The sequence below is a fragment of the Oncorhynchus mykiss genome, chromosome 5, assembly GCF_013265735.2.
Source record: "Oncorhynchus mykiss isolate Arlee chromosome 5, USDA_OmykA_1.1, whole genome shotgun sequence".
Classification (NCBI taxonomy): Eukaryota; Metazoa; Chordata; class Actinopteri; order Salmoniformes; family Salmonidae; genus Oncorhynchus; species Oncorhynchus mykiss.
Genome location: NC_048569.1, coordinates 15,569,189 through 15,595,436, shown reverse-complemented (window position 1 = coordinate 15,595,436; position 26,248 = coordinate 15,569,189). Strand labels below are relative to the sequence as shown.

The window sequence follows — 26,248 nt, the reverse complement described above, 5'->3', positions numbered from 1 at the left end:
TCTGTACACTCTTATAGATTCTGCTTCCGTTCTGTTTTTACATTTCTAGTGGTTATTGACCCAGTCTGTACACTCTTATAGATTCTGCTTCCGTTCTGTTTTTACATTTCTAGTGGTTATTGACCCAGTCTGTACACTCTCTTATGGATTCTGCTTCCGTTCTGTTTTTACATTTCTAGTGGTTATTGACCCAGTCTGTACACTCTCTTATGGATTCTGCTTCCGTTCTGTTTTTACATTTCTAGTGGTTATTGACCCAGTCTGTACACTCTTATGGATTCTGCTTCCGTTCTGTTTTTACATTTCTAGTGGTTATTGACCCAGTCTGTACACTCTTATAGATTCTGCTTCTGTTCTGTTTTTACATTTCTAGTGGTTATTGACCCAGTCTGTACACTCTCTTATGGATTCTGCTTCCGTTCTGTTTTTTACATTTCTAGTGGTTATTGACCCAGTCTGTACACTCTCTTATGGATTCTGCTTCCGTTCTGTTTTTACATTTCTAGTGGTTATTGACCCAGTCTGTACACTCTTATAGATTCTGCTTCCGTTCTGTTTTTACATTTCTAGTGGTTATTGACCCAGTCTGTACACTCTTATAGATTCTGCTTCCGTTCTGTTTTTACATTTCTAGTGGTTATTGACCCAGTCTGTACACTCTCTTATGGATTCTGCTTCCGTTCTGTTTTTTACATTTCTAGTGGTTATTGACCCAGTCTGTACACTCTTATAGATTCTGCTTCCGTTCTGTTTTTACATTTCTAGTGGTTATTGACCCAGTCTGTACACTCTTATAGATTCTGCTTCCGTTCTGTTTTTACATTTCTAGTGGTTATTGACCCAGTCTGTACACTCTCTTATGGATTCTGCTTCCGTTCTGTTTTTACATTTCTAGTGGTTATTGACCCAGTCTGTACACTCTCTTATAGATTCTGCTTCTGTTCTGTTTTTACATTTCTAGTGGTTATTGACCCAGTCTGTACACTCTTATAGATTCTGCTTCCGTTCTGTTTTTACATTTCTAGTGGTTATTGACCCAGTCTGTACACTCTTATGGATTCTGCTTCCGTTCTGTTTTTACATTTCTAGTGGTTATTGACCCAGTCTGTACACTCTCTTATGGATTCTGCTTCCGTTCTGTTTTTTACATTTCTAGTGGTTATTGACTCAGTCTGTACACTCTTATAGATTCTGCTTCCGTTCTGTTTTTACATTTCTAGTGGTTATTGACCCAGTCTGTACACTCTTATAGATTCTGCTTCTGTTCTGTTTTTACATTTCTAGTGGTTATTGACCCAGTCTGTACACTCTCTTATGGATTCTGCTTCCGTTCTGTTTTTTACATTTCTAGTGGTTATTGACTCAGTCTGTACACTCTTATAGATTCTGCTTCCGTTCTGTTTTTACATTTCTAGTGGTTATTGACCCAGTCTGTACACTCTTATAGATTCTGCTTCCGTTCTGTTTTTACATTTCTAGTGGTTATTGACCCAGTCTGTACACTCTTATAGATTCTGCTTCCGTTCTGTTTTTACATTTCTAGTGGTTATTGACCCAGTCTGTACACTCTCTTATGGATTCTGCTTCCGTTCTGTTTTTACATTTCTAGTGGTTATTGACCCAGTCTGTACACTCTTATAGATTCTGCTTCCGTTCTGTTTTTACATTTCTAGTGGTTATTGACCCAGTCTGTACACTCTTATAGATTCTGCTTCCGTTCTGTTTTTACATTTCTAGTGGTTATTGACCCAGTCTGTACACTCTCTTATGGATTCTGCTTCCGTTCTGTTTTTACATTTCTAGTGGTTATTGACCCAGTCTGTACACTCTCTTATGGATTCTGCTTCCGTTCTGTTTTTACATTTCTAGTGGTTATTGACCCAGTCTGTACACTCTTATAGATTCTGCTTCCGTTCTGTTTTTACATTTCTAGTGGTTATTGACCCAGTCTGTACACTCTCTTATGGATTCTGCTTCCGTTCTGTTTTTACATTTCTAGTGGTTATTGACCCAGTCTGTACTCTCTCTTATGGATTCTGCTTCCGTTCTGTTTTTACATTTCTAGTGGTTATTGACCCAGTCTGTACACTCTTATAGATTCTGCTTCCGTTCTGTTTTTACATTTCTAGTGGTTATTGACCCAGTCTGTACACTCTCTTATGGATTCTGCTTCCGTTCTGTTTTTACATTTCTAGTGGTTATTGACCCAGTCTGTACTCTCTCTTATGGATTCTGCTTCCGTTCTGTTTTTACATTTCTAGTGGTTATTGACCCAGTCTGTACTCTCTCTTATGGATTCTGCTTCCGTTCTGTTTTTACATTTCTAGTGGTTATTGACCCAGTCTGTACACTCTTATAGATTCTGCTTCCGTTCTGTTTTTACATTTCTAGTGGTTATTGACCCAGTCTGTGCACTCTCTTATGGATTCTGCTTCCGTTCTGTTTTTACATGTCCAATGGTTAACTCTTTGTTTATCCAGCTCTGTCCATTCACCTGAGCTCAGCCTTTATTCTGCTTACACATGTCTTATTCATTAGCCCTATGTTTTCTGTCTGAATATGTCTGGGAGGTCATTCTAGATACTTGTAAATCAAACAGTCATGAATTTCTCACCTGCAGTAATGTTCCAACATCTCGTGGAAAGCCTTCCCAGGAAGAGTGGAGGATGTTATAGCAGCAAAGGGGGGACCAACTCCATATTAATGCCCATGGTTTTAGAATGAGATGTTCAACGACTAGGTATCCACATACTTTTGGTCATGTAGTGTATTTCAGGATGTTGTGTATCCCTGGAAATAATCAGAATTCGGGTATGGGGTAAGTTTAGCATGGATCCGCCTCGGGGGTAAGTGTGTGATGTCCTGTGACATCGGGGCATGGTGCTGGTAGGTCAAAGTTTAATTCATGGAATGCAGGTGTGCTATATCATATATCTTAAATGTAGGGCTACATTCGGATATAGATCTCTGTTCAAAATCACTTACCGTTCCATTTCTTGACCAGTTGTCTGGGACAAGTATGTTGTTTCAGTGTGCAAGGTCTCTGCATTTTGAGGCTACTAAGCCCATGAAATCAGTCTGAAATGATTGACATGTTCATCAAGCTCAGACTCCATGTCATCAGATAAGACCTCGTGTGCCTCTGCTACTCTATCCTCTCCTTCACATGTTAGTTTTATTTTTTGTCATTGTGCCTCTTCAGTGTCATTCCGTCTATTTTGTCATCCCTTGCTGCTGCTGCTCAAGGGGACTTATTCTCTTATGTCACTACATTGGCTGCTCTCTCAAGAACCTCAAGGGTGGCTAAACCCCTGCTTGTTTTACTTTTGCATACAGAGGGCCTGATGCACTGTAACAAAAAGTTAATATGCATGACACATTGCAAAACTACTATGCATAAAACTCATTAGGGATGCACAATATATCGGTGAGCTCGGAATCGGATGGTATTAATTTAGCGCCGATGTCAAAGCTGACGTGCCTATACCTACATAACATGATGTAATGATGCCACGAAAAATATGATAATCTTGGTTGTGAATGAAACGACTGAACAATGAAACAGCACAGCAAGTAAGTGAAATAGGTTTTGTTTATGTTTTACTGGTAATGGGAACATATGTAAATGCCAACAAAATAACTTTTTGGTGTGTGTGTTTCAACTATTTAACTACTACAATGCTTAAAATGACTCAAATGTTTTAAATTGGTTATCGGTGTCAAGTTCTTTGGCAAGGAAAATATCGGTATCGGCCAAAAATGTCATATCGGTGCATCCCAAACACTGACCAAATGTAGTCATTGGTGGCCATTGGCTCAACTTACCCCAAGGCAAACATTCTGACTGTATTAGCCCACACAGCTACAAGGATGCACTTTCATGCTAAGTTTAGCACCTCATTTTGTAGCTTGAAGAGAACCCAACTGATGTACAAAACAATCGTAAAACGATCTACTTTTGTTTAGACACAAGCATCATGAAACACATTCATCTGACTTTGAGACAATCTATTTTTTATTTTACTTAACTTACTTACCATTTTTTCCATGTGGATGTTTCCTTCACAGACTCTATGAAATGATGCCCTCTTTCTAGATATTTGGTCACATGATTCATTTTGTGTACGGTTTCCTAGAAGTAAGGGGTGGCTCAACTTACCCCACTCCCCTACCAATAAATGAGGTCATCTTTTTGTACTTTTCTGCAACCTAGACACTTCCACTGGAGTAGTTCCAACTGACCGTTTTGGTCGTGACACATTTGTTCTCTTGAAAGAATGTACAAGTAAAAACAAATAGCACACATTTACTGTGAAGTTTACAGTGTAATAAAATGCTCATCTGGAATAGTTCATTTATTATTATAACTTCAAACAAAAATAATCTCTACAAAACTATTCAAATAATGTCATATTATATTGATACTTTTCTTTTTTTCTCTTCTTTCAGACTGATAAGTTTAAATTCTGTTTTACTCCTGAATACTGTGTGAAGATAAAATCTTGCTAAACTGTGGCGACTCATTCCTATAACAACCATTATAGTGACTAAAATCTTAATATTGATAACCCTCTGGATATTGTAATAATGATGTATAATCTCAGCGTCTGTCGGTGGGCACATAACATACAATAACAACTGAAGAAGATGAAATAAAAAAAATGTCAAAGGTGAAAACAAGTCTGTAATTTTGAGTCGAAGATGTGAAACCTGGTTTACAGTATATTCTACATAGACCTCAGCAGCAAATCTGCTCCCAGCCCAGCCCTCCCCAAGTCTAGCCAAACACACTCCCCGTCTGTCTGTCTGGAGCAGTAAGTGCAGGGTCTCGAGAAGAGGGGCACATTAATTCAATGAATTAAGACAAAGGAAATGTACTTGTGTTACATCAGCAATTCCTCCCTTTTCTTCATAGTGAACAGTAGTGATTTAAAGTGTTAAACGAACAGTCGTTTGCTCGTTTAATAATAATTATGCTTTTTGGTATGAAATCGAGATTCCTCCAGCTCAAGATTAAAGGGAGAGAGACGGGGGGTTTGGTTGTATGATTTTCCTCCACCTTCCTCTGTTCTCTCTGAAGTCATTCTCTTGTTTTACTCTCACACGTTCCCCGAGTCAGTGAGGTGTGTGTGTGTGGGTGGGTGTGTATTTGCAGACCTTTCCCAACCTAACCTCCTCTAAGGATCCACACACACAACAGTTCCCCCTGTGTTTGAGGGGGCAGCAGGTGACTCAGTGTGCAGTTAAAGTGGCCAGAAGGTGGGGTAGCAGGACACAGAGCAGTAGGGGGGCGAGGAGGTGGGGGGTACAGGCTGTGTTGCAGGCCTTGTCCCCCTCGCAGCGTGACTGTTGGCACAGCATGCCCTTAAACTCTGGGGGACAGATACACTTCTGGTTCTGGGAGCACGTCCCGCCGTTCTGACATAGGAGCAGTTCTTCGTCACACACGTTGGCTGTGAGAGAGAGAGAGAAGGGGAGGGAGAAGCAGAAAGAGGTGAATGAAGTGATCGAGACGGTGAGGATGGAGGTAGAGTAGGTGTAGATGAGGGAGAGAAGAGGATGAAAGCGAGAGAGGAGGTTGAAGGTGATTGAAGGGATTGAGACGGTGAGGATGGAGGGAGAGAAGGTGTAGATGAGGTAGAGAGAGAGAAGAGGATGAAAGCGAGAGAGGTTGAGGAAGGTGATTGAAGGGATACAGGAAAGAGAGGGAGATATAGTGGCAAAACAACAAGGTTCCATGTAAGATAAAAGGAGGATGGGGGAGTAAAGAGCAAAGAGAATAAAGAGAGGAGTAAAATAGGAGAGAGAGATCGGGGGAAGATGAGAAGAGGAGTATTGCCACAGAAATAACAAGATGGGGAAGAGAGATGAAGGGAGCAATGAAAGTATATCGATAGAGAGAGGGGGGGAAGAAATAAGAAAATATGAATTATCCTAGCCTCGAGCTCAGCAACGAATAACACCTACCTTTTCTGACATCTTTTTCCCTGTTCTTTTGGAGCAGGCACTTTCTCTGAATCAGAGTAATGTCTCTATTTTTGTTCAGAAGTCTCTTATACATTTCTTAGTTGTCTGTAAATCATAGGCTGAATGAAAAAGGGGTGGGAAATAACATGCAGGTAGTTTTTATACTGTACAAGATATTTGGCCTAAAACACACAGTGTGTGTTTACAAGAGAGAGTGTGTGTGTGTGTGTGTGTGTGTGTGTGTGTCACAGCGTGTGTGCATGCATCATGTGTGTGCATGTGCGGGGGTGTGATGTAAAGACCTGTGAAGATTTGTAGGGCATGATGACAAAAGTATGCTCAAAGCTTTTATGTTCTGGAGCTCTCTGTGTATCATGCATGTTTATGTTACCGAAAACCTTTTTACTCTCTCACCTTAATCTAATATGGGATCCACTGTGCTCTACTGATTGACCCAATTGGCTAACTAACAAACTGCAGTAAGGAGGGATTCCAAAGCCAGCCTCAGAGAGAAAAGGAGGCTGGGGCTGTATGTGTTTGAGACTGGCCCTGACTCTATGGGATATGATAGGGGGAAGGAGGGTTAAGGTGTTACACCCCCCCCCCCCCCCCCCCCCCCACATACATACACACACTATCTTCCCCCCCCCCCCCCCCCCCCCCCACACACACAGCCAAGTGCATATCTCCCCCTCCCCCTGTATACTCACAGTAACAGCCTTGTTTCCAGTAGTACCCAGGGAAACAGTCATCACACTTGGGCCCCGTAGCGCCGTCTTTACACTGGCAGAAGCCTGTTCCATTACACCGGTCATGGACAGAACCCATCTGGTTACAGTTACACTCTGGGGATCGAGGGGGATAGAGGGGGGGAGAGGGGGATAGAGGGGTAGAGGGGGATGGAGGAAGAGGGGGATAGAGGGAGAGGGGGAGGGGGATAGAGGGAGAGGGGGATAGAGATAGAGGGGGATAGAGGGGGATAGGGAGAGAGGAATGGCGAAAGAGATGGAGGGAGGGAGCGAGGAAGGCATGTTAGAAAATATATTTATTTTTAAGTTAATTTGGTGTATGTGTGCATGTGTAAAACTCTCTCTCCTGTATTGATTCAATGCCAGTCTCTGTGTGCCAGTAGCCTGGCAGGTGAGCTAAGGGGGCCCTCATTTGTGCTGACTCCAAGGCCTGGACCTGCCCCCACTGTGACAGTTATCCTCCCGACTTTCCTTGTGCCCCCCTTCTACCCTCCTCCAGCTCTCCTCCTACCTTCTTCCCACCCTCCTGCTACCCTCCTCCAGCCCCCCACCTCTCACCTGCAGATGGACTACATCAACACTAGTCAGCTCCACAGAGCATCCAGGAGTAATAATAGTCTGATCTACATTCAGCTCCACAGAGAATCCAGGAGGATTAATAGTCTGATCTACATTCAGCTCCACAGAGCATCCAGGAGTAATAATAGTCTGATCTACATTCAGCTCCACAGAGAATCCAGGAGGATTAATAGTCTGATCTACATTCAGCTCCACAGAGAATCCAGGAGGAATAATAGTCTGATCACAGTGAGTCAGTGTTTTTACTGTCTATCTGTTTAGCAGTTTTTTTTGGCAGTTTGTTTGGAGATGCTGATCTCTAAACTGTATTTCTGATCAATGACGTCTTGGTGGATCAACATTTCGTACTGTTTGTGTAACACACAATGCCTAATGATTATTCTGCAATAAATACACACACACACACACACATTGTGACTGACCGATGCAGACACCCTCGTCGTCTAGTTCGGCGGACGCGTTTCTGAAGTATCCCAGTCTGCAGTGTTGGCAGTTCTGTCCTCTGGTATTGTGCTTGCAGCTGACGCACGTCACGATGTTCAGGTAGTCTATGTAGCTGCAGCGGTTAGAGTGGCCGTAGCACTCACAGTCTGGGAACAGAGAGGAGAGTTAGTGGTCGTAGCACTCACAGTCTGGGAACAGAGAGGAGAGTTAGTGGTCGTAGCACTCACAGTCTGGGAACAGAGAGGATAGTTAGAGTGGCCGTAGCACTCACAGTCTGGGAACAGAGAGGAGAGTTAGTGGCCGTAGCACTCACAGTCCAGTCTGGGAACAGAGAGGGTAGTTAGAGTGGTCGTAGCACTCACAGTCTGGGAACAGAGAGGAGAGTTAGTGGCCATAGCACTCACAGTCCAGTCTGGGAACAGAGAGGGTAGTTAGAGTGGTCGTAGCACTCACAGTCTGGGAACAGAGAGGAGAGTTAGTGGCCGTAGCACTCACAGTCCAGTCTGGGAACAGAGAGGGTAGTTAGAGTGGTCGTAGCACTCACAGTCCAGTCTGGGAACAGAGAGGAGAGTTAGTGGCCGTAGCACTCACAGTCCAGTCTGGGAACAGAGAGGATAGTTAGAGTGGTCGTAGCACTCACAGTCTGGGAACAGAGAGGAGAGTTAGTGGCCGTAGCACTCACAGTCCAGTCTGGGAACAGAGAGGGTAGTTAGTGGCCGTAGCACTCACAGTCTGGGAACAGAGAGGATAGTTAGTGGTCGTAGCACTCACAGTCTGGGAACAGAGAGGAGAGTTAGTGGTCGTAGCACTCACAGTCTGGGAACAGAGAGGATAGTTAGAGTGGCCGTAGCACTCACAGTCTGGGAACAGAGAGGAGAGTTAGTGGCCGTAGCACTCACAGTCCAGTCTGGGAACAGAGAGGAGAGTTAGAGTGGTCGTAGCACTCACAGTCCAGTCTGGGAACAGAGAGGAGAGTTAGTGGCCGTAGCACTCACAGTCCAGTCTGGGAACAGAGAGGATAGTTAGAGTGGTCGTAGCACTCACAGTCTGGGAACAGAGAGGATAGTTAGAGTGGTCGTAGCACTCACAGTCTGGGAACAGAGAGGAGAGTTAGTGGTCGTAGCACTCACAGTCTGGGAACAGAGAGGACAGTTAGTGGCCGTAGCACTCACAGTCTGGGAACAGAGAGGATAGTTAGTGGTCGTAGCACTCAGTCTGGGAACAGAGAGGATAGTTAGTGGTCGTAGCACTCACAGTCTGGGAACAGAGAGGAGAGTTAGTGGTCGTAGCACTCACAGTCTGGGAACAGAGAGGATAGTTAGAGTGGTCGTAGCACTCACAGTCTGGGAACAGAGAGGAGAGTTAGTGGACGTAGCACTCACAGTCTGGGAACAGAGAGGATAGTTAGAGTGGTCGTAGCACTCACAGTCTGGGAACAGAGAGGAGAGTTAGTGGTCGTAGCACTCACAGTCTGGGAACAGAGAGGATAGTTAGTGGCCGTAGCACTCACAGTCTGGGAACAGAGAGGATAGTTAGTGGTCGTAGCACTCACAGTCTGGGAACAGAGAGGAGAGTTAGTGGCCGTAGCACTCACAGTCTGGGAACAGAGAGGATAGTTAGTGGCCGTAGCACTCACAGTCTGGGAACAGAGAGGATAGTTAGTGGTCGTAGCACTCGCAGTCTGGGAACAGAGAGGAGAGTTGTGGTGATGAACAGTGGGACATAGGACAGATGTAGGTTCAGTACATGGCCAGACAGCAGGCCACAGAGACTGGGGGAATGAAGTTTCTAGGGTTTTCTGTATTGCATGTGTTGTAGCGTATTGGTTTGTATGCTGACTTCACTAAATGAATGGACAGTATTATTACATAATGAGCCATAGAGATGGTTGTGGTATGGTGGAGACATGGCATACAGTAGGTTGGAGATGTTAGAGGATGGTTAGGACCAAAGAACGCTAGAGAATGATCCCATTGAGAAACGGTCTCTGGACCACCAGAATTGTTTGAAATCACATCCAGTCGTCGTGGCCCTTATTGTAAGAAACAGTTACAGTAGCTTTAGGTGTATGAATGATTTGGGAACGCTGCAAATATCGTGCCCTGCGTTTGTCCATCTGCGAGTCAAAAGGCATCCTCATCGATTCATTATCTTAGTGTCTGACTCACAACTTGTTAAAGACAGACTTCAGATAACTTCAGATAACTCCCCCCCCCCACCAGTCTATACTGGTGTGTGTGTGTGTGTGTGTGTGTGTGTGTGTGTGTGTGTGTGTGTGTGTGTGTATTTCGTGGGGAGGTTGTCCTGTGTGTTTGCCTGTTTGTGTTATGCCTGTGTATATTTGTGCCTGTTTTGTGCAAACATGCACACGTGTGTGTGTGTGTGTGTGTATGCTGGCCGTGTGTGTGTTGTGGTCAGGGATTTGTTTGTGTTTTAATGCAGGGAAGATTAGAGGCCTGGTGTAAGAAGATCCTCATTCCTGACACAACTTCTACCTCCCATTATACAGTAGGTCTTCATCTATTCTCTATCGATCTGATGCTTATATAGTGTCTATACTGCATCCCAAATGGCACCCTATTCCCTATGTAGTGGACTACTTTTGACCAGGGCTCATAGGACTGTAGGGTATAGGGTGCCATTTGGAACAGAAGCTATACCTGCTTGTACATATGATACTGTCTGTTCTATATTCCTCAATCTGTGCAGTCCACAGGGTGACTTCCTTCAACTAAGTTGAATTTAATATGGTAAACCAGGAAGCTAAAAACCCATGTCATAATCACCTGGTTTTATTAATGTATTTACAGACCAAATCTCAATGTAGCGCGTCCCCAACCAAAGTGTGTGTGTGTGAGTGAGTGAATCCTTCCTGTGATATTCTTTGGTGAGGTTTGTACATAATTAAGCTTTTATTAAGCTTCAGAAGTCGGCTGCAACGTGTGTGTGTGTGTGCGCTACGAGGCATCGCTGTCCTCTAAAGAGGAGTTTACTAAGCATGTTTATGCAAATACACATTTAAATGCACATTAAAAAGTCTAAGTTTAGCTGTTTAATCAGCCGTCAAATTATTATTTTATTATTGTTTGGTTGATGACGCCGCTGAAATATTTATGGGCTGTTTTGAGAGGGGAGAACCGCCGGTGAGAAGAGTCACATAAAATACACACACACACACACACAGGCACACACACACACACACACAGGCACACACACACACATAAAATGCTTCTCTCAGCTATAAAACAAAGGTTAGGGGAGAAACGTTACACGGTAATTATATATAACTGCCCAATTACTCCACAGACGGCAGAGAGAGAGCACCGGGACATAGTTCCACAGACGGCAGAGAGAGAGAGCACCGGGACATAGTTCCACAGACGGCAGAGAGAGAGAGCACCGGGACATAGTTCCACAGACGGCAGAGAGAGAGAGCACCGGGACATAGTTCCACAGACGGCAGAGAGAGAGAGCACCGGGACATAGTTCCACAGACGGTAGAGAGAGAGAGCACCGGGACATAGTTCCACAGATGGCAGAGAGAGAGAGCACTGGGACATAGTTCCACAGACGGCAGAGAGAGAGAGCACTGGGACATAGTTCCACAGACGGCAGAGAGAGAGAGCACCGGGACATAGTTCCACAGATGGCAGAGAGAGAGAGCACCGGGACATAGTTCCACAAATATATGCAAAGTCAAGATGGGACTTTATTTATGGAAGGCTGTAAAAGAAAATAGTAACAAGGGGAGATACTGTTATTTTGAAGGTTTCGTAGGCCTATATTCCTGGACAGTTGTTAAATCTGGGGGACGAAATGATATCTGACACAAGAGAGGTGTTGGACAGGGATAGCAATGATAGCAATGACAAGATAGTGACAGTAACTAGGACATCTTGATGCTTACCTTGTGAGCCAAACAATACCAACATGATGATAAGAAATGACACAGTCAGAGAAGGAAGAACTGAAACATGCAGAGAGATGGAATCTTTCCACAGTTTTTGACACCAATCTGGTCATTCAGACAGAGACCAAAAACTGTTTTCTTCGATACTACTCTACTACTGACTCCATGCCACTCGAACTAACTCTACTGACTCAATGCTATTCAACTAACTCTACTGACTCAATGCTATTCAACTAGCTCTACTGACTCAATGCTATTCAACTAGCTCTACTGACTCAATGCTATTCAACTGAGTCTAGTGACTCAATGCTACTCAACTAACTCAAAACCACTCTACTAACTCTACTGACTCAATAACACTCTACTAACTCTTCACTAACTCAACTCAATGCTAGCTACTCCACTAGCACCACTGATGGTAAGCCTACAAAAGAGGATTCCATGGTGCTCCAGTGTCCTGTAAACATCCTCAGTCACTCCCCTGCTAGCTATTCTTGTTCAGTGTCTTACCTTTGAAATCATCGTATATGATCCCATACAACTGTCTGGCCTCAGGCTCTCCTCCTGAGATCAAGAGCTTGAGAATCCCTTTAGGAGATGAACGAATCTTTGTTTTAGATGGGTTTCCTGGATCCAACCTGAGTCAATCTACACACAATACCCCATAATGACAAAACGAAAAAAGGTTTTTGCTAATTTGTTAAAAATAAAAAAAACAGATGTACCTTATTTACATAAATATTTAAGTATTCAGTCCCTTTGCTATGAGACTCGAAATTGAGCTCCAGTGCATCCTGTTTCTGTTCATCATCGAGATGTTTCTACATCTTGATTGGGGTCCACCTGTGGTAAATTCTATTTATTGGACATGATTTGGAAACGATCACACCCGTCTATATAAGGTCCCACAGTTGACAGTGCATGTCAGAGAAACAACCAAGCCATGAGGTCGAAGGAATTGATCGTAGAGCTCCGAGACAGGATTGTGTCGAGGCATAGATCTGGGAAAAGGTGACAAAAAATGTCTGCAGCATTGAAGGTCCCCATGAACAGTGGCCTCCATCATTCCTAAATGGAAGAAGTTTGGAACAACCAAGACCCTTCCTAGAGCTGGCCGCCCGGCCAAACAGAGCAATCGGGGGAGAAGGGCCTTGGTCAGGGAGGTGACCAAGAACCCAATGGTCACTCTGACAAAGCTCCAGAGTTTCTCTGTGGAGATGGGAGAACATTCCAGAAGGAACTCCTCAGTAAAAGGCACATGAAGGTTCACCTTCCAACAGGACAACGACCCTAAGCACACAGCCAAGACAACGCAGGAGTGGCTTCGGGACAAGTCTCTGAATGTCCTTGAGTGGCCCTGCCAGATCCCGGACTTGAACTCGATCGAACATCTCTGGAGAGACCTGAAAACAGCTGTGCAGCGACACTCCTTGAGAGGATCTGCAGAGAAGAACGGGAGAAACTCCCCAAATACAGGTGTGCCAAGCTTGTAGCATCATACCCAAGAAGACCTGAGGCTGTAATCACAGCCCAAGGTGCTTCAAAAAAGTACTGAGTTAAAAATCTGTTTTTTCTTTGTAATTAGGGGGTATTGTGTTAGATTGATGAGGGAAAAAAACAATTGAATCCATTATAGAATAAGGCTGTAACGTAACAAAATGTGGAAAAAGTGAAGGGGTCTGAATCCTTTCCAAATGCATTGTATGGAGAGGTAGGTCCATACAGATATACATCTAGAAAGGGTGATGTTATGGAGCAGAGCCCCAATGTCCTGCAATGAAACAGTTTGTCAGACATCTTGCTTGAGGGCAGTTCTAAACCAGCTAGTTTCATCTTTATGGGTTGGTCATCACCTAGTTATACAGTATTAAGGATATGGCTTGGGAGAGGTGGAGTCTACCGGATCCTAGCCTACATGGTATGTACACTACACACTAGCCAATGTACAGTACTTGAGTTCTACCTTTCTTTTTTGCAAACTCTCCCTCCTCTTCACTCTCTTCCTCCTCCCACTTTTTCTTCTTCTTCTCCTCTCTCCCAGGGGGCTCTAAGGTCTCCTGACCCCAGATTTCCCATTCAGGGGGTATGGGAACTTCCTCTGGATCACCACAGAGGAAGAGTGAGAGATCTGAAATCTATTGCTCTACAGGTTGATTAGTGCTGTCTGACTGTTCCCAGTAGCTCCAACTTCGACAGGCTTCGACTGATCAACAGCTCTACACATTGACTGGTCATGTCTGAAGGAGAATCTACTGTACGCCAACTTGTATTTGCTTTTGAACTATACACACCTATGCACTGGTCTATACCAACTCATACATTCACTAGCACTACACACTAGCTCCATACATGTACAACTCATCTAGGGAAGATACCTTCAGGGTTGCTTTCTGTGTCCTCCTCTTTCCCCTCTTGCTCTCCTTCTTTCTCAGAAGGTTTTCCTGTCTCCTCTACTTCAGGAGTAGGAGAGACTGTGAGCACTGACAGGTCACATCATTTGTTTGTTTGTTCATTAGTGTTTTTGTTTGTTCCTTCGTTCATCCTCTTTTCATTCATTCATCTATTCATCCATCCATTATACTATTGTACCTACTATTGTACTAGTCCAGTCTAGTTCATAGCAACACAATGAGTTATAAAACTACTAACTAATGAAGTCCATTGAAATCCTACACAATGACAGATACCTTCTGCCTCAATCTCCTTCTCTTTCTCCACCACTGCTTCCCTTTCTCTCAATCCCTCACTCTCTCCAGGGCCCTCTTCCTCAGGTTGGGGGGGAACTGTGAATGTCAGAAAGGGTCCAAAAAACAGACACATCACAATTTGTTCACTTCGCCTTGCCCCCCCCATATGAGCTAGAATCTACAGGTCACGCTAGAAAGAGAATATTGTTTTTCCCACTTTCTCAAATGACTTTACACAGCTAGAAAGCTATAACCTTTATATCTCTCCTTCTCTGTTGTCTTCTCGTTCTTTTCCTCCATCCGCTCCACTTTCCTAGAGGGCTTCTCGCTTTTCCCAGAGTTCTCTGCTTCAGGTTTTGAGGAGGCTGTGTGCGAGTACCAGTGAAACATTTTTTTTTACCATCAGAGTGGGACCAAGGGGACTGCACATCATATGGCTACTTCATCATAGTCACGGCTCAATTAACTAATGGCATGCTAATATGAATCATGACAATAGCAGGCTCTTGACAGACCTCATCTATCATCGATTTTCTTTTCTGTACCTGAAAGTTGGTGAGTAATGTGTATTACTCTGTCTGTTCACAACATCATGGCAACAAGTAGACTTCTACACGTGAATGTTCCATTACACTCTAAATTCAATGCACAACGATTAGGCCTGTACTTTTTCTCTTTCTCCTCCACTCCCTCTTTCTCCTCCACTCCCTCTTATCCTCCACTCCCTCTTTCTCCTCCACTCCCTCTTTCTCCTCCACTCCCTCTTCTCCTCCACTCCCTCTTTCTCCTCCACTCCCTCTTTCTCCTCCACTCTCTCTTTCTCCTCCACCCCCTCTTTCTCCTCCACTCCCTCTTTCTCCTCCACTCCCTCTTCTCCTCCACTCCTCCACTACCTCTTTCTCCTCCACTCTTTCTTTCTCCTCCACTCCTTCTTTCTCCTCCACTCCCTCTTCTCCTCCACTCCCTCTTCTCCTCCACTCCCTCTTTCTCCTCCACTCCCTCTTTCTCCTCCACTCCCTCTTTCTCCTCCAATCCCTCTTTCTCCTCCACACCCTCTTTCTCCTCCACACCCTCTTTCTCCTCCACTCCCTCTTTCTCCTCCACTCCCTCTTTCTCCTCCACTCCCTCTTTCTCCTCCACTCCCTCTTCTCCTCCACTCCCTCTTTCTCCTCCACTCCCTCTTTCTCCTCCACTCCCTCTTTCTCCTCCACTCCCTCTTTCTCCTCCACTCCCTCTTTCTCCTCCAATCCCTCTTTCTCCTCCACACCCTCTTTCTCCTCCACACCCTCTTTCTCCTCCACACCCTCTTTCTCCTCCACTCCCTCTTTCTCCTCCACTCCCTCTTTCTCCTCCACTCCCTCTTTCTCCTCCACTCCCTCTTTCTCCTCCACTCCCTCTTTCTCCTCCACTCCCTCTTTCTCCTCCACTCCCTCTTTCTCCTCCACTCCCTCTTCTCCTCCACTCCCTCTTCTCCTCCACTCCCTCTTTCTCCTCCACTCCCTCTTTCTCCTCCACTCCCTCTTCTCCTCCACTCCCTCTTTCTCCTCCACTCCCTCTTTCTCCTCCACTCCCTCTTTCTCCTCCACCCCCTCTTTCTCCTCCACCCCCTCTTTCTCCTCCACCCCCTCTTTCTCCTCCACTCCCTCTTTCTCCTCCACTCCCTCTTCTCCTCCACTCCCTCTTCTCCTCCACTCCTCCACTCCCTCTTTCTCCTCCACTCCCTCTTTCTCCTCCACTCCCTCTTCTCCTCCACCCCCTCTTTCTCCTCCACTCCCTCTTTCTCCTCCACTCCCTCTTTCTCCTCCACTCCCTCTTCTCCTCCACTCCCTCTTTCTCCTCCACTCCCTCTTTCTCCTCCACTCCCTCTTTCTCCTCCACCCCCTCTTTCTCCTCCACCCCCTCTTTCTCCTCCACTCCCTCTTTCTCCTCCACTCCCTCTTTCTCCTCCACTCCCTCTTCTCCTCCACTCCCTCTTCTCCTCCACTCCTCCACTACCTCTTTCTCCTCCACTCCCTCTTTCTCCTCCACTCCCTCTTCTCCTCCACCCCCTCTTTCTCCTCCACTCCCTCTTTCTCCTCCACTCCCTCTTTCTCCTCCACTCTCTCTTTCTCCTCCACTCCCTCTTTCTCCTCCACCCCCTCTTTCTCCTCCACTCCCTCTTTCTCCCCCACTCCCTCTTTCTCCTCCACTCCCTCTTCTCCTCCACCCCCTCTTTCTCCTCCACTCCCTCTTCTCCTCCACTCCTCCACTCCCTCTTTCTCCTCCACTCCCTCTTTCTCCTCCACTCCCTCTTTCTCCTCCACGCCCTCTTTCTCCTCCACGCCCTCTTTCTCCTCCACTCCCTCTTTCTCCTCCACCCCCTCTTTCTCCTCCACCCCCTCTTTCTCCTCCACCCCCTCTTTCTCCTCCACCCCCTCTTTCTCCTCCACTCCCTCTTTCTCCTCCACTCCCTCTTTCTCCCCCACTCCCTCTTTCTCCCCCACTCCCTCTTTCTCCTCCACCCCCTCTTTCTCCTCCACCCCCTCTTTCTCCTCCACTCCCTCTTCTCCTCCACTCCTCCACTCCCTCTTTCTCCTCCACTCCCTCTTTCTCCTCCACTCCCTCTTTCTCCTCCACGCCCTCTTTCTCCTCCACGCCCTCTTTCTCCTCCACGCCCTCTTTCTCCTCCACTCCCTCTTTCTCCTCCACTCCCTCTTTCTCCTCCACGCCCTCTTTCTCCTCCACGCCCTCTTTCTCGTTCTGTCTTAGATGTAGTTTTGCTCTTCGCATTGTCCTCTGCTTCAGCGGGTTTGGAGGTGACTGTGAACATTGAGCGATGTAGTCTTTTACAGTCCGATATGCATGTCTCTCTACACAATGCAAAGTACCACAGAACTACAGTACCCACATACTAGAACTACTACACATACTACTGAGGCTACAATACACAAGTTATACCTTTTTCAGTCTCTTTCTCCTTCACCTCTCCTTCCTCCCCCTCTTCTTCAAAGGGCATCTCAGTCTCTCCTGCATCTCCTGCCTCTTCACTATTAGCAGCTGAACAAAAAGCATTGCAACCTCCAAAAGGAGGAAATGGATCATTATTGCAAACAGCCAGAAAGTTTCAAAGAGCTCTCTAACAAGTACCTCCAAACAAGGAATTACTAATCAGCCAAGGGAAGTTGGGGAAAGAGTTGTACATGGGAAACTTTCTCCTTTAAATTATACATTTAAGATGACCGGGCTACATTTAAGATGACCGGGCTACATTTAAGATGACCGGGCTACATTTAAGATGACCAGGCTACATTTAAGATGACCGGGCTACATTTAAGATGACCGGGCTACATTTAAGATGACCGGGCTACATTTAAGATGACCGGGCTACATTTAAGATGACCAGGCTACATTTAAGATGACCAGGCTACATTTAAGATGACCAGGCTACATTTAAGATGACCAGGCTACATTTAAGATGACCAGGCTACATTTAAGATGACCGGGCTACATTTAAGATGACCAGGCTACATTTAAGATGACCGGGCTACATTTAAGATGACCGGGCTACATTTAAGATGACCTGGCTACATTTAAGATGACCGGGCTACATTTAAGATGGCCAGGCTATTGACCAATCAATGACAAGGTATTGATTCTGCAGCACTCCCCCTACTGGGTGTATGGGTTCCATAAAATCTATTCTGCATAATCGTTCCGTTTCTTTGCATGGATCCAAGTGATCCAGAAGTATTCTCTATCAACAGGGGCGTGGTGTGACAGCCTACCATAGAGATAGTAGAGATCTATACAATGTTTTTTTATTTGGCAGAGACATACAAGAGCCCTCTATTCCTCTCGAAGGAGCTTACCCTGTGAGCTAGTGTGTAGCTAACACAGTCCCTGCGGATTCCCCCAAGCCAGTGCCCCCTCCACGCCGACTGATCCCAGTACAGATTGTGCTGCTGAGCCCCATAGGGAGGGAACGCTGGCAGCAGTTCCCAACCCCCCCCCAGCCATCATGTTTCATCAACGTTACCCTCCCACCACCATTAATGTCTGACTCTCGCCCCCCTGACCCATTTTCAGAATAAGTAGATAGCTGACACCCCCTCACACATGCGCTCACATACACAGGGAAGCTGCATTTGCCTGTACACACAATGCACGCACACACCAACACATCCTCTGTATGGGGTACACACCAACACATCCTCTGTATGGGGCACACACCAACATATCCTCTGTATGGGGTACACACCAACACATCCTCTGTATGAGGTACACACACCAACACATCCTCTGTATGGGGTACACACACCAACACATCCTCTGTATGGGGTACACACACCAACACATCCTCTGTATGGGGTACACACACCAACACATCCTCTGTATGGGGTACACACACCAACACATCCTCTGTATGGGGTACACACACCAACACATCCTCTGTATGGGGTACACACACCAACACATCCTCTGTATGGGGTACACACACCAACACATCCTCTGTATGGGGTACACACACCAACACATCCTCTGTATGGGGTACACACACCAACACATCCTCTGTATGGGGTACACACACCAACACATCCTCTGTATGGGGGGCACACACCAACACATCCTCTGTATGGGGGGCACACACCAACACATCCTCTGTATGGGGGGCACACACCAACACATCCTCTGTATGGGGGGCACACACCAACACATCCTCTGTATGGGGGGCACACACCAACACATCCTCTGTATGGGGGGCACACACCAACACATCCTCTGTATGGGGGGCACACACCAACACATCCTCTGTATGGGGGGCACACACCAACACATCCTCTGTATGGGGGGCACACACCAACACATCCTCTGTATGGGGGGCACACACCAACACATCCTCTGTATGGGGGGCACACACCAACACATCCTCTGTATGGGGGGCACACACCAACACATCCTCTGTATGGGGGGCACACACCAACACATCCTCTGTATGGGGGGCACACACCAACACATCCTCTGTATGGGGGGCACACACCAACACATCCTCTGTATGGGGTGCACACACCAACACATCCTCTGTATGGGGTGCACACACCAACACATCCTCTGTATGGGGTGCACACACCAACACATCCTCTGTATGGGGTACACACACCAACACATCCTCTGTATGGGGTACACACACCAACACATCCTCTGTATGGGGTGCACACACCAACACATCCTCTGTATGGGGTGCACACACCAACACATCCTCTGTATGGGGGGCACACACCAACACATCCTCTGTATGGGGCACACACCAACACATCCTCTGTATGGGGTACACACACCAACACATCCTCTGTATGGGGTGCACACACCAACACATCCTCTGTATGGGGTACACACACCAACACATCCTCTGTATGGGGTGCACACACCAACACATTCTCTGTATGGGGCACACACCAACACATTCTCTGTATGGGGCACACACCAACACATCCTCTGTATGGGCTGCACACCAACACATCCTCTGTATGGGGTGCACACCAACACATCCTCTGTATGGGCCGCACACCAACACATCCTCTGTATAGGGTGCACACCAACACATCCTCTGTATAGGGTGCACACCAACACATCCTCTGTATGGGGTGCACACCAACACATCCTCTGTATGGGCCGCACACCAACACATCCTCTGTATAGGGTGCACACCAACACATCCTCTGTATGGGCCGCACACCAACACATTCTTTGTATGAAGTGGGGGTGCTCTCAGGGACACTGCTGTTACACCTGGTGATCTTACACAACAGAAAGCATAAATGCATTTAATCTCAGTTACCCACGCTGCCTTGGGGGAAAGAGCGTTTCACCGTCCTACTGGTATTAATCTCTATCAGCTCGTCAGCCCAACTCGTACTGTCTGACACAAACACACACACAGACATGCACAGGGAACTGGGGTTAGATCTGCAAGAGTGTGTGTGGGTATTACGACTGTGCACGTGGGAGTGTGTTTGTGCGTGTTTGTGCATGTGCGCACGTGTGTGTGTGTGTTCAGGGGACGGCTTAGCAGAGCAGGACAGTGATGGAGCTTTCAAATCATCTGCTCTGGTCACTGGCAGCAGTTTGACACTTCACCCTCTAGAGCTTCCTGACTCCCAACACTAAAACAGCAGGCTGCCTCCCTACAGAATCATGTTCACAGTGCCTGTCAGCCTGCCATTCCAGCCACCAAAACACCTTGACATAAATCATACAAGTGTAATACAGCATATCAGGAAGTTGTGACATTTGATGACTTCCTAATATGGATGCCGTAGAGTTGGAGGTTCCCAAAGTCTATGCACAGTCCACCTAGTGTTTAACGTGAAGGAGAAAGTGAAATGATTAATTGTCGAATATTAAGCAAATTGTGACTGTAGACCCATGACTTTGTCTGTTGAAAGCAAGTCTGATCAAGTCCAAGCCCTCTCTATGAGCTTTAAACCATTCTCTATGTGGTTTGTTTCGGACTTCTCTCTCTCTCTCCCAGTGACTCCCCAGGGACCCAGTGTCTCTGAACCGTGAACCAGGGCCTTTATTACGACTGTGAACCAGGGCCTTTATTACAACTGTGAACCAGGGCCTTTATTACGACTGTGAACCAGGGCCTTTATTACGACTGTGAACCAGGGCCTTTATTACGAATGTGAACCAGGGCCTTTATTACGACTGTGAACCAGGGCCTTTATTACGACTGTGAACCAGGGCCTTTATTACGACTGTGAACCAGGGCCTTTATTACGACTGTGAACCAGGGCCTTTGTTACGAATGTGAACCAGGGCCTTTATTACGAATGTGAACCAGGGCCTTTATTACGACTGTGAACCAAGGCCTTTATTACGACTGTGAACCAGGGCCTTTATTACGAATGTGAACCAGGGCCTTTATTACGACTGTGAACCAAGGCCTTTATTACGACTGTGAACCAAGGCCTTTATTACGACTGCCAATGCGCTCTCTCAGTCTAGCTCTCTCACTCTAGCTCTCTCACTCTAGCTCTCTCACTCTAGCTAGCTCTCTCCCCCTCTCTAGCCCCTCTCTCCACCCTCTCTTTCGCCTTCCTCGAGCTCTCTCTCTCACCCTCTCTCTCACGCTAGCCCACATTAACTGGGTTTCAGTGTCATTATCTAAATTGAATGAGCAGCTCTGACTTCAGATGTGATCATTGTGCAATATAACATACTTCCTCTTTATTTTTTAAATAGCCCTTTTTGTGCCAGGGAATAGATTATCTTTCTATGAAGCCACACCACAGGAATCTTTCAAATAAATCAGGAAGATTTCTAGATCTAGATTCAATGCTATAGATCTACTCTATTCTAAACTGCTACTCTATGGGTCTGGCTTACCTTCTTCTCTCTCTACATCCATTGGCTCAGGCAGGTCCGTTGGGGAAGGGGTTGTAGTGGGGGGAGGGCTCTCAGTCAGGGCAGGTGACGTGAGCTCCTCCGCGATTGGTGGATGGGGTGTGGATTCCTCTGTGATAGGCTGAGGGGATGTTGTAGGGGGTGTTGCCTCTGTGGTAATGATGGATGTTGTAAGTTCCTCCTGCTCTATAGGTGTAGGTGATGGGGGGGGTGTTCGGGGTCTGTAATGGGGGGAGTCTGTTGGGTCCTTGGTCGGAAGGAGGGGCTCTTGAGGAGAGAGAGCATGTTCAAGGTAATGAGGGATGTATTAATTCATTAAAATGAATTGGAATGTCAGTGTACTTCCTGAATTGACTGGAATTTAAATGGAATTGACCCTGACTGTGACAGAGAGAATAAAAACAGTGATCTGGATAATTAAATAATCTGGTGATGACACGTGCCTGTCTGTCTGCACAAATGAACTGATGTGCCTGTCTGTCTGCACAAATGAACTGATGTGCCTGTCTGTCTGCACAAATGAACTGATGTGCCTGTCTGTCTGCACAAATGAACTGATGTGCCTGTCTGTCTGCACAAATGAACTGATGTGCCTGTCTGTCTGCACAAATGAACTGACGTGCCTGTCTGTCTGCACTGATGAACTGACTGTCCTGTCTGTCTGCACTGTGACGACCCTCCCCCTCTGTCTGCCAAATTCTTTCTATTGGCTCCTGTTTTCCTTAATAGTATGGCGGTAGGTGGAGCCGGGAGGGATGCTCGGGTGTGTCCCAGGGATAAATACATCTTTCCCTCATTCATTGAGGAGACTCTCTCCATGCAGACAAACCTGTATTTTTGTTTGTGACATTTTGTTGCATGTTTATTTTGGCACCTCAACACCCCTCATTACCACCATCTATGCACACAACCACTCACACTGCTTACTACACACATCATTGTTAATTGTATATAGTTTACTTTGGTTAATAAATATATTTTTGTTATTCCTTGATCTCTGTGTTGCCTCCCTTTTTGTTACGGGCTACGAGCCGGTTCGTGACAGCACAGATGAATTTATTATTATGTAGTCACATGACACACTTATGCGCGAGCACACGTACATATATGCACACATACAAAAACACACACTCTTACCCACCACGTCCTCTGTATTTTGTGTCTTTCCTGTCACATAAACACATTTGTGAATAATGAGACAATTTGTCACTTGTTTGGGTTAATGTAGGCAAGATAAATTATCACAATAACACGTAATGCCACCTGTCAGTCTGGGTGTCCCTGTCATTTGTTACCGTGGCTCTAGACAGCCATTTGCACAACGCTAATGATGATATTGTGATTCAGGGAGGGATTGAGAGACTGTTCCCAGAACACCTAATGACACCCAGATGAGTGACAGGATGGTTACTTGAACTTTTGACCTCCTACGGACTACTTTATAACCATGTGATTGGCTGGGTTTTAATACATGCTCATGTTTATGTTGAATTCTACTGGCCATTCTCTAAATCTGTTGAAGGGTCTGTTTGTACAAGATGGAGTCTGTTTGTACATGGAGTCTGTTTGTACATGATGGAGTCTGTTTGTACATGATGGAGTCTGGTTGTACATGATGGAGTCTGTTTGTACATGATGGAGTCTGTTTGTACATGATGGAGTCTGTTTGTACATGATGGAGTCTGTTTGTACATTATGGAGTCTGTTTGTACAAGATGGAGTCTGTTTGTACATGATGGAGTCTGTTTGTACATGATGGAGTCTGTTTGTACAAGATGGAGTCTGTTTGTACGTGGAGTCTGTTTGTACATGATGGAGTCTGTTTGTACATGATGGAGTCTGTTTGTACATGATGGAGTCTGTTTGTACATGATGGAGTCTGTTTGTACATGATGGAGTCTGTTTGTACAAGATGGAGTCTGTTTGTACAAGATGGAGTCTGTTTGTACAAGATGGAGTCTGTTTGTACAAGATGGAGTCTGTTTGAACATGATGGAGTCTGTTTGTACATGATGGAGTCTGTTTGTACAAGATGGAGTCTGTTTGTACATGATGGAGTCTGTTTGTACAAGATGGAGTCTGTTTGTACATGATGGAGTCTGTTTGTACATGATGGAGTCTGTTTGTACATGATGGAGTCTGTTTGTACAAGATGGAGTCTGTTTGTACATGATGGAGTCTGTTTGTACATGATGGAGTCTGTTTGTACATGATGGAGTCTGTTTGTACAAGATGGAGTCTGTTTGTACATGGAGTCTGTTTGTACATGATGGAGTCTGTTTGTACATGGAGTCTGTTTGTACATGATGGAGTCTGTTTGTACATGATGGAGTCTGTTTGTACAAGATGGAGTCTGTTTGTACATGGAGTCTGTTTGTACATGATGGAGTCTGTTTGTACATGGAGTCTGTTTGTACATGATGGAGTCTGTTTGTACATGATGGAGTCTGTTTGTACATGATGGAGTCTGTTTGTACATGATGGAGTCTGGTTGTACATGATGGAGTCTGTTTGTACAAGATGGAGTCTGTTTGTACATGGAGTCTGTTTGTACATGATGGAGTCTGTTTGTACATGATGGAGTCTGTTTGTACATGATGGAGTCTGTTTGTACATGATGGAGTCTGTTTGTACATGATGGAGTCTGTTTGTACAAGATGGAGTCTGGTTGTACAAGAGGGAGTCTGGTTGTACATGGAGTCTGGTTGTACATGGAGTCTGTTTGTACATGATGGAGTCTGTTTGTACATGGAGTCTGTTTGTACATGATGGAGTCTGTTTGTACATGGAGTCTGTTTGTACATGATGGAGTCTGGTTGTACATGATGGAGTCTGTTTGTACATGATGGAGTCTGTTTGTACATGATGGAGTCTGTTTGTACATGATGGAGTCTGTTTGTACATGATGGAGTCTGTTTGTACATGATGGAGTCTGGTTGTACAAGATGGAGTCTGGTTGTACATGATGGAGTCTGTTTGTACAAGATGGAGTCTGTTTGTACATGATGGAGTCTGGTTGTACATGATGGAGTCTGTTTGTACATGATGGAGTCTGTTTGTACATGATGGAGTCTGTTTGTACATGATGGAGTCTGTTTGTACATGATGGAGTCTGTTTGTACAAGATGGAGTCTGGTTGTACATGGAGTCTGTTTGTACATGATGGAGTCTGTTTGTACAAGATGGAGTCTGTTTGTACAAGATGGAGTCTGTTTGTACATGATGGAGTCTGTTTGTACATGATGGAGTCTGTTTGTACAAGATGGAGTCTGTTTGTACATGGAGTCTGTTTGTACATGGAGTCTGTTTGTACATGGAGTCTGTTTGTACATGGAGTCTGTTTGTACATGGAGTCTGTTTGTACATGGAGTCTGTTTGTACATGATGGAGTCTGTTTGTACATGATGGAGTCTGTTTGTACAAGATGGAGTCTGTTTGTACATGATGGAGTCTGTTTGTACAAGATGGAGTCTGTTTGTACAAGGGGGAGTCTGTTTGTACAAGAGGGAGTCTGGTTGTACAAGAGGGAGTCTGGTTGTACAAGAGGGAGTCTGGTTGTACAAGAGGGAGTCTGGTTGTACATGATGGAGTCTGTTTGTACATGATGGAGTCTGTTTGTACATGATGGAGTCTGTTTGTACATGATAGGGGCTGTGTGTGTGCACTCACACATGTGTATGCGTGAGTGTGTATGGCATGTAGACGTGTGAGTAAAAAAAAAAAGGTCAAGAAGTGTTTGTGCGTGTGTGACACAGGAGTCTGGTGCGGAGAGGATAGCTCATAATGGGGTGACTGGAATATTATCAAACCCATGGAAACCTTGTGTTTGTGTTTGACACCATTCCATGAATTCCTTTCCAGGCATTACTATGAGCCCATCCTCCCCAATTAAGGTAACACCAGCCACCTGTGGTGTGAGTGTAAGGTTTAAAGAGTCAGAGTCTGTGTTTTCTACTTAGCATAGAGGGAATCCTCTTGACCTGCCACAACCTGACCTGCAAAGGCAGCTTTAGGACGGGGAGGGGCCAAGGGTTAGGACTTGGTCTCTCTGGTCAGCCCTCATTTTCCCTCCCCCACACCCATCTGGCCAAAGTAGATCAGCCCGTCTAGTCACTAGACGGCTTGTCCCCTATCCATCTGAGCCTGCTCAATAGAAGGGACTGACCAGCTAACTGGCTGACCGGCTGGGGGAGGGACTGACTGACTGGCTGCCTGGCTGGCTGGGAGTGAGACTGACTGACTGGCTGGCTGACTGGGGGAGGGACTGACTGACTGGCTTACCAGCTGACTGGCAAGGGGAGGGACTGACTGACTGACTGGGAGAGGGACTGACTGACTGGCTGGCTGACTGACTGGGGGAGGGACTGACTGACTGGCTTACCAGCTGACTGGCAAGGGGAGGGACTGACTGACTGACTGGGAGAGGGACTGACTGACTGACTGGCTGGCTGACTGACTGGGGGAGGGACTGACTGACTGGCTTACCAGCTGACTGGTAAGGGGAGGGACTGGTTGACTGGCTGGGA

At 45.9% G+C, this 26,248-nt stretch overlaps 1 protein-coding gene across 3 annotated transcripts in view; it reads right to left on the bottom strand.

Annotated features, from left to right (window-relative positions):
• Nucleotides 1-3,993: 3,993 nt before the first annotated feature.
• The window catches only part of LOC110523300 (netrin-G2), a 126,889-nt gene continuing 104,634 nt past the window's right edge, over nucleotides 3,994-26,248 (bottom strand). For all 3 annotated transcript variants that reach the window (XM_036976911.1, XM_036976909.1, XM_036976910.1), the window contains 3 exons: nucleotides 7,718-7,885; nucleotides 6,678-6,812; nucleotides 3,994-5,453 (listed from right to left, as the gene is read on the bottom strand). In XM_036976911.1, the coding sequence (XP_036832806.1) occupies nucleotides 5,233-5,453; nucleotides 6,678-6,812; nucleotides 7,718-7,885 (524 nt within the window). In that variant the 3' untranslated portion in view covers nucleotides 3,994-5,232. The remainder of the gene's footprint in view (nucleotides 5,454-6,677; nucleotides 6,813-7,717; nucleotides 7,886-26,248) is intronic.